Source organism: Chrysochloris asiatica, unplaced genomic scaffold (assembly GCF_000296735.1).
Source record: "Chrysochloris asiatica unplaced genomic scaffold, ChrAsi1.0 scaffold00043, whole genome shotgun sequence".
NCBI classification, from domain to species: Eukaryota; Metazoa; Chordata; class Mammalia; order Afrosoricida; family Chrysochloridae; genus Chrysochloris; species Chrysochloris asiatica.
Genome location: NW_006408561.1, coordinates 18,980,480 through 18,989,947, shown reverse-complemented (window position 1 = coordinate 18,989,947; position 9,468 = coordinate 18,980,480). Strand labels below are relative to the sequence as shown.

At 38.3% G+C, this 9,468-nt stretch overlaps 1 protein-coding gene across 1 annotated transcript in view; it reads left to right on the top strand.

Annotated features, from left to right (window-relative positions):
- Positions 1-1,402, top strand: part of SLC2A2 (solute carrier family 2 (facilitated glucose transporter), member 2) — a 39,048-nt gene extending 37,646 nt beyond the window's left edge. Inside the window, exons 9-11 of the mRNA XM_006861831.1 lie at positions 52-153; positions 803-1,006; positions 1,093-1,402. Of these exons, the coding sequence (XP_006861893.1) occupies positions 52-153; positions 803-1,006; positions 1,093-1,296 (510 nt within the window). The 3' untranslated portion in view covers positions 1,297-1,402. The remainder of the gene's footprint in view (positions 1-51; positions 154-802; positions 1,007-1,092) is intronic.
- The last annotated feature ends 8,066 nt before the right edge of the window (positions 1,403-9,468 follow it).

The following is a 9,468-nucleotide window of genomic DNA, read 5'->3' as shown; positions in this document are numbered from 1 at the left end:
ACACACACACACACACACACTCAAATTTTTTCTTTCTTATAACTTTCCTAGGTATTCCTTGTGGAGAAGGCAGGGAGGCGCTCTCTGTTTCTAATCGGAATGAGTGGGATGTTTTTTTGTGCCATCTTCATGTCCGTGGGACTTGTGTTCCTGGTGAGTTTGGTGTCTACGCTGTGAGTTTCCGTTACCATATGATTGCACCTTTGTACTCCAAGTGCTTTCTATATCAAAAACTTTAGAAATTGACTAATAAAATGAAGCCAGGGAAACATCATATACCATGGGGCTTCAAAAAGTTTATAGAAAAATGTTATCCTCTTTAAATTCCATTTTTCCATGCAGTTTTTGAAGCCCCTCATAGTACAAAGGAGAAATATCAACAAAGGGGAAGCAACTCATTTCTTGCGTCTGAAGACTGAGCATTATCACGTCAATTGTGATTGTCACCCAGGGAGGCAATGCAGGTTTATGATTAAAACATAGTCTCTGGGGTCAACCCTAACTTACTCTGCCACTTGCTAACTGTGTGACCTCTCCAGAAACCCAGAGTCCTCATCTACTCATGACTTCACAAAATATTCAGACTGTCCAGCAACCCTAGTATGAGCAACAGCAAAGGCCACTGGACTCTTGCTTCTGGTCTTTCACAGGAAAAGAATCATCAAGGGTCACATAAAGTCCTAATTCAGAAGGCTGCTGTAAGGGAGCTCCAAAGATTAAAGCATGACTCAGTGGAAAGTTACTTAGCAGAAGGAAGAAGCAGTCATTTACCTCAGTTCCACCTTTCTGTTTCCTCCTTCAGGAGAAATTGGAGTGGATGAGTTACGTGAGCATGATAGCCATCTTCCTCTTCGTCAGTTTCTTTGAAATTGGCCCTGGCCCCATTCCTTGGTTCATGGTGGCCGAGTTTTTCAGTCAAGGGCCGCGTCCTGCTGCGTTAGCACTAGCTGCATTTAGCAATTGGGTCTGCAATTTCATCGTCGCTGTATGTTTCCAGTACATTGCGGTAAGCAGCCTAAATGTGCAAATTTACTCAACAGAAGATGGGTTGAACAGCTGCTAATTAGAACTCTGTATTTGTTCTGTCTCCAGGATTTCTGTGGACCTTATGTGTTTTTCCTCTTTGCTGGAATAGTCCTGCTCTTCACTCTGTTTACGTTCTTTAAAGTTCCGGAAACCAAAGGAAAATCCTTTGAAGAAATTGCGGCAGAATTCCGAAAGAAGAAGGGTGGTTCATCCCCAGGGCCAAAAGCTGCTGTAGAAATGGAATTCCTTGGACCTTCAGACACTGTGTGAACACAAACTGCTTTTTGTCATGAACTGAAGCAGGAAGGAAACCACAAGTTTCCATATTGTTCCTTAAGAATGTTATTTCTACATTTCTAAGTATTATATTATTTTTTTAATGAAGGGAAATGTCATCAAATATTACCGAAGAAAGTTTTTTTGTGTGTTTTTTTTTTTTTAAGTTACAGGATATGCTTTTGATAGTAAGACTGTGGTTAAGAAAAGTGAAAATTCTATCTCGCTTTTCGACACTGAAGGACAACAACGTGCTTTCTAACAGTTCTAGATCTATGCTTCAAACTAAGTTCTCCTGAAATTGAAGAGGTTTCGATGTGTTTTCTCTTATTTTTTATTAAGCTTGTAATGAAAAACTTGAAGCTATAACTAATATTTACATATTTGAGTATGATTAAATTGGAAGTTTCCTACAAACCTCATACTATAGGAGATAAGGCTAGAGGCAGTAAGATCCACATTAATATTGACAATTTTTCCAAGTCAGCTTTTTTCTAATGCATTGGAATTTCATTTTGTTTAAACTTTTATTTTTTCTATATTTCTGTTTCTCCATTTTTGTATATTTTCCTATTATTAAATATATTAAAATATGCTTATGAAGAAAAACATATTTTTTTTCAAGTTACCAAAATCTGGAGGGAAAAGGGTAGCCTCCTGAAACTTCATGGGTATTAATGTGTTTCAATGTTCAATTCTGAGACATGATAAAATCTCTATGCAGTTTTAACTGGAACGATTGTGTTCCCTAACATAAAACAACAATCCCTGAGACATTTCCCTCAGTGTCTTAGTGTAATACAGAAGCTATCTAACTTCTATTGCTATTACTAATATTTATTGTGTATTACATGTGTGCCAGACATTATTTAGTACTTTTGCCTGTATAGGAAACTTGGAAATAAACATGCTTAAACACAATTTAGCTTACAGTCAATTTTACAATTATAGAAATATGCTTCTAAAGCCTTAGCAGGGACACAAATATCTTCAGGCTGTTTACCCCTCCATGTGGAACATCAAAGTAAGTCTTTTCATGTGTGCTTTAGTAAGCATTAAAGAATGACATGCTTCAAAAAGTATTATTTTTAATGTTTTATTGTAAATTATGTGATAGTTTATATGGGAGAACATTAGTTTTGCATTCATCCTATTGTATCAAAAATTATTTTTTAATGAAAAAATAATCACATTCAACACTTCAATCCCCACCTCACAATTATTTATTATCTTTATGTAATTTGGCAGTCCAAACAGTATGAAATTCTTTCTTTTCATTTTGGCTCATTTCAATTTCCTTTGGGTCAATTTGGGATAAACTATTTTCACTTGGGACTTCAGGATACAGTCAGTGAGCTTTTATCGTTCAGTAGACCACTATGCTAAACAATGATCCCTGGACAAAATTATGGGGACTCTGCATAGGGCAGGCGCAGGAAAGTGGCTTTTGTGTCTCTCTTGTCCTCTTCTCCATGATACTGATAACCCTGGGGAAGGCCAAAGTTACAATATATAATGGAAATTAGCCATGTTAAAGGAGATTTGTAATTTAATCAAATCACTATCCATTAACTTATTTACTGCGAGACTAAAGTATTAAAGATTTAAATGAAAAACCTCCAAAACCGCCTTTACATGCTAATTCATTATACTGAGTAACCCACAAACACCAGAAATTCAGACCTTGAAGTTGTCTGCCTTTAGAAAAATGTATTTATATTATTTCGCTTCCACAGTGTTGTCTTTGCAAAGATGCAATTGAGTTGAAATGAATGATTAAAGGTGAGTAAGAAACTAATAAAGCTTATTACCAGGGTAAAAGACTTAGCATGACATAATAAAAACTCCTAGGCATTCAAAGTATGTATCATAATAAAAAATAAAAAGCCCATGGCATAACTTCCAGAAACACAGCAACACCCAAGCCACCACAGTCGACAAACTGACAGACAAGTGGTGGAAATAACAAAATTGGCACTGCTTAAATAGATTCAATCCCAGGGAAATTAGATGTGCATTTGGGCTCTTCAATTCTATAGTAGTCCATTATTTTTCTAAAAATATTTTCATACCTAATGTCTTAACAAATATTGTTATTATTGTTGTCGTTAGGTGCCCAGTGCTGCACCAACTTCACAATCATTGCTATATTTAGGCCCATTGATGCCACCACTGTGCTAGTCCATCTACTTGGGGATCTCCCTCTTTTTCTCCATTGCTCCACTTTACCAAACATGATATCCTCCTCCAGGGGCTGGTCCCTCCTGACAATATGTCAGAAGTATGAGAGACAAAGTTTGGCCATCCTGGCTGCACTTCTTCCAAAACGGATCTATTGGTTCTTTTGGCATCAATATTCTCCTCCAACATCATAACTCAAAAGCATCAATTCTTTTATGGTATTCCTTATCCACTGTCCAACTTTCACATGTTTATGAGGTTATTGAAAAAACCATGGCTTGGTTCAGGTGCATCTTAGTCCTCAAACTGCCATCTTTGCTCTTCAAAACATTACAGAGGTCTTGTACAGTTGATTTGTCTAATGCAATACATCATTTGATTTCTTGACTGCTGCTTCCATGAGTATTGATGGTTAATCCAAGCAAAATGAAGACTTTGACAACTTCAATCTTTACTCCATTTATATGGATGTTGTTTATTGGTTCAGTAGCGAGGATTTTTGTTTTCTTTCCATTGAGGTGCAACTCATACCGAAGGCTGTGGTCTTTGATCTTCACTAGTAAGTGTTTTAAATTCTCTTCACATTAAGCAAGCAAGGTTGCATATCGCAGGACGTTAATGAGTCTTCCTCCAATCCTGATGACAAGTTTTTCTTCTATAATCCAGCTGGTCAGACTATGTCCTTAACATACAGATTATATAAACATGGTGAAACAACCCTGGTACACATCTTTCCAAATTTCAAACCATTTAGTGTTCCCTTGTTGTTTTTGAACTGCCTATTAGTATATGTACAGGTTCCTTAGGAACACAAATGATTGTTCCAAAATACTCATTCTCTGTAATGTTACTTATAACTTCTCATGACCCACACAATCGAAAGAATTTGCATAGTGAATAAAGCAAAGGTAAACATCTTTCTGGTATTCTCTGCATTCAGCCAAGATTATCTGACATCACTAATGACTTTCCTTGTTCCACATCCTCATCTGACTCTGGCTTGAACCTCTGGCAATTCTCTACCAATGTATGTTTGCAACTGATTTTGAATTATCTTTAGCAAAATTTTACTTGTATGATATTGTCCAATGACTTCTGCATTCCATTAGGGTGCCTGTCTTTGGAATGGGCACAAATATGGATCTCTTCCTGTCAGTTGGCCAGGCAGTTGTCTTCCAAATTTCTTAGCATAGATAAATGAGTACCTCCAGTGCTGTATCAGTTTGTTGAAAGATTTCAGTTTGTATTTCATCAACTCCTAGTGCCCTGTTCTTTGTCAATGCCTTCAATGTGCCTTGGATTTCTTCCTTCAGTACCATTGACTCTTGATCATATGCTATCTATTGAATTGGTTGAATATCAAGCATTTCTTTTTCTCTGTTTATACCTTCCATCTTCTTTTGATACTTTCTGCATTATTCAATAATTTGTCCACAGAATCCATCAATATTGCAAGTTGAGGCTTGAATTTTTTTCTTCAGTTACCTCAACTTGAGGTACCATTCAGTGTTCCCATGTTCTTTTCCAACAACTGTTTCCTGGTCCAGGTACAGATTCCTCGTGAGCACAATTAAGTGTTCCGGAATACTCATACGTTGCAATGTTGTCCATAGCTTGTCATGATGCACACAATATAAAGCCTTTGCTTTTGGGATATTTACTAATTTTTAAAAGACCACTTTTTCTCATCTATGTTAAGAAATTTGGAAGACAGCTTTCTGGCCAACTGACAGGAAGAGATCTATATTTGTGTCCATTCCAAAGAGAGCTAATCCAAAGGAATGTAGAAATCATCAGAAAATATCATTAGCATCACATGCAAGTAAAATTTTGCTAAAGATATTCTAAAAATGGCTGCGATCATACATTGACAGAGTACTTCCAGAGGTTCAAGCCAGATTCAGAAGGACACGTGAAATGAAGGATATCATCGCTGATGTCAGATAGATCTTGGCTGAAAGCAGAGAATACCAGAAAGATATTTACCTGTGACTAATTGATCATGCAAAGGCGCTCGATTGTGTTGATCATGACAACCTATGGACAGCATTGCAGCGAATGAGTATTCTGGAACACTTAATTGTGCTTATGAGGAACCTGTACATGGACCAAAAGGCAGTTGTTCTAACACAACAAGAGAACACTGATTTAAAATCAGCAAAGTTGTGCATCAGGGTTGTAGTCTTTCACCATACTTATTCAATCTGCATGCTGAGCAAATAATCTGAGAAACTGGGGGGTGGGGGGTGGGGGCAGAAACAAACACTTTTTAAAATAATATGACATCCCTTGCCTAATATTGTAAAATAGACACTTGAGTGGGATAGAAAGGAATGTTGGGAAACATGGTTACAGAAAGCTTATATGCCCGTCTTCAGCCTAAAACTGATTGGAATACCTAAAATGGGTTCTAGAATTTGTCCAGTGAAATAGGCCTCTTGCAAAGCCTTTGCAGTGTATAGGACCTTATGTGGACTCTTGAGCCCCATTCAGAACCTTCTGAGGTCGGACATTCCCACTAGAAAGGACAAGAGGCCAGTCTGGAACAGCTAGAGTGACAGAAGATACATCTTCAAAGAAAGATAATCAGGAAAAATCCAAAACAAAAATGGCTGGCTTCTACAAAGAATAAGCAAGTTGTTAGCCAGGAAGCCATCAAGGCAAGCAATCAAGTTCCTTCAGGACAAACCCTCCTCTAAGGCTGAAACTCAAAGGGAACACATGATCAGTATGTAAGCTTGCTGGCAACTACATTGGGCTACTGGTGACTGGAAGTTGGGGAAAGGCAGCAATGAAGAAATGGGCTGAATTCAACCACGTTCCATAGACTCCCGTTGGCCTGGAGATGAGAGAGAGAAGAGGAAGGGCTGGATGGTCCAAAGTGTGGTGAGACCTGGGGACACCTGAAGCTATGGACAAGGACATAGCTACAGAGGGCTAGCACTGAGAGTGAAGCATCCAGCTGATATGAAGTGAGGGGAGACACAAAAGAACACCCAAACTTGAAGACAATACCCATTTGTCCTAGCCTCGATGGCTTGATAATCAGAATTTGAGTAGAGGAAGATGAAAAAAAAAAGGTTTTTTTGACAAAGGAAACAAGAATAAATTGCTACAATTTGATGAACTTGACCTATGCTCATGGAAGTACTAACTCTAAATACCAACAGAGAGGGAAAGAGTCTTCAAGTATCAATGCTTTCTCCTCTGTACACAGGGTAGATAAGGACAGGCAACTTAGACATTGGCTACCTAAAATGAGGGTGCGATAAAGGCACAAAGTGACTGGCTTACAAGCTTTCAAGAGGGACTTTAGTTTAAGAGTGTGTGGGGGAAGAAAGAGTTCCCACTGAATAGTGTTCATCTTGTCTAGATGGGTCTGGTTAAAAGAGATGGGGATAAGATTCTTATGATTCAATAGTGAGTAATTGTTATTATAACTAATTGCGACTGTCACAATTGTAAAGGTAAAACAAAACAAAACAAAAACAATAGCAAACAGTGAGAAAATAATTTTACATGTTTGTTAAAGTCATATATGTTGTACTTAAGTGTCATCAAGTCAGTTCCCACTCACGGTGACCCTGTATAGGGTTTCCGAGACTTTTAAAATCTTTTGAGAAGCAGAAAGCCTTATCTTTCTCCCACTGAGTTTGTGGTTTGCAGTCCTGTGCGCTTCCAAAGTCATATATATAAATTTCTATTATAGCACCATGAGGATGCGCCTGCTGACATGGCAATAACACAGACATCTGAAACCCTGTCATTTTGGCCTGACGACATCGAGAAGGGATCTCGCAGGGTAGAGGATGTATGAGGGAATCCTAGAGAAGAGTGACCTGAAGAAGGGGATTTCTTAACTCTGTAATGAGACTGCATAGGCCCTGGGCTCACCCCTCGATATGCATGTGTGGGAGAGACAGAGACGCAACACCAGATAGCAAAAGCTTACAAACTGTAGTGATATTAGAACCACACTCCACAAAAATGCAAGACAAACTTGTAGTGTGAACCTGCTGATAAAACAACAATAACAACAAAAAAAATTTCCCCAAAGGATTGCTAGGGTAAGTTAAAAAATATTGCTATTAGAGTTTCAGTTCATACATGTATAGGTTTATTCCAAACAACATATGTTTAAACATGTTTCTGCAATCACTGGATGGCTACAGACTAGGTTTCTCACTAATACAATTGTCTTAGTCTCTTTAATGTTGTTGTTGTTAAGTGTCGTAACAACCCTGTATAGGGTTTTCAAGGAACAGCATGTGAGTTTGAACCGCCAACCTTACAGTTCATACTGACCTTGTGGTCCAGTACTTATCCTACAGTGCCACACCAGGACTCCTTTTGGTTTGTTGTTGTTAAGTGCCATAAAGTCAATTTTGGCCCATAGTGACCCTGTATAGGGTTTCCAAGGAAAAGCTGGTGAGCTTGAACCACTGACCTTGCAGTTCAAAAACTTTGCAGTCTGACACATTAACCCACAGCACCACACCAGGACACTCCTCCTAAAATACGACCAATCAAATTAGTGGACTCCGAGGGCATCTGATGGGCCAGTTTAATTCGAGGCAGAGAAGTCAGCTCAGAAGGTTATGGTGACTGTTCTTAGAATTCAAAGGGGTAGTTTGACAGATTTTCTTGAAGGACACAGGATAATCCCTATGGTTTATTAGGAAGAATTTTCAAGATAATTAATAACTACCTTGGTGAGAAAAATGTCAAGAAAATTGCATGGAGGCATTCTTTCCCATCACAGCAATGTACCTACTCATTCCTCAAGGATAGCAAGTGCGATACTACGAGAATTCTTTTGGGAAACCTTACCCTTTCCATTCTACACATTCCTGATCTTACCCCTTCAGACTTCGATTTGTTTCCTAAACTCAAGAACAATTAAGTGGAACATTGTTTGAGTCCCTTGAAGATGCCAAAACTGCTATTTTGATGAGGCGAACAGAATTCTTCAGGGAAAGATTAGCGATATGGAAAAGCCTCCTAGATAGAGGATATGTTGAGAACGTATATTGAACACATTTTGATATTTCTGTTTAATGAAGAGTTATATGATTTTGGAGTAACGCTTTTTGTCTTACTCTCGTATATCAGGACTCAAAGTCTAAACAACATAATACTCCATATGTACTAAATATAATCCAAAATTACTTCACAGTCAAGGAAGTAGGAAAATGTGGTCAGCTCTCAAGAGAAAAGACAATCAATAGAAGCCAGCCCTGAGATGCTTTAGAAGCTGGAATTATCAGACTAGAACTTAAAGGGTCAATTAACTCAGCCGACAAAATAATCCTAACAAGCCACTCCACTCTCTGCCATGGAGCAGATTCCAACTCATGGGGACTCTGTGTTCTGTGTCTGAGGCTGTAAATCTTTCAAGGGGAGAAAGCCTCATCTTCCTCCCACAGAGTGGCTGGTGGCTTTGAGCTGCTTACCTTTTAGTTAGCAGTCCAGTGCTTATCCTACACATGAGTGGGACTCCTTAATCCTAACAATGGAGTTTCAAAATACATGGGGGGGAGGGAGGGAGCAGGTAAATTAATAACTGTAATTGGAGACATCAACATCCATTTGTCAGTAATCAAGTAAACAAAACAGCAGTAAGTATATACAAGACCTGAACAACAACCAAATTGACCTATATTGAAATTTATAGAATTCTCTTAGGTGGTGCTAATGGTTAAATGCTGGACAACCAAATGGTTGGCAGTTCAATCCCACCCAGAGGCACCTTGGAAGTAAGGACTAAGTGATTTGATTTGGTCTACCTTGAAAACCCAGGATGTTCATGAAATGGAATAATCTCAGTGGCAACTAAGAACCACAAAAAACCTACAACAGCAGACTACATGCTCTTCTTAAGTACACATGAAACATTCACTAAGATAGACCATATTCTGGGCCATAATATGTGAAGTAAACAATTTAAAAGAATGGAAATCATACAAAATATATTCTGTAGTCGTA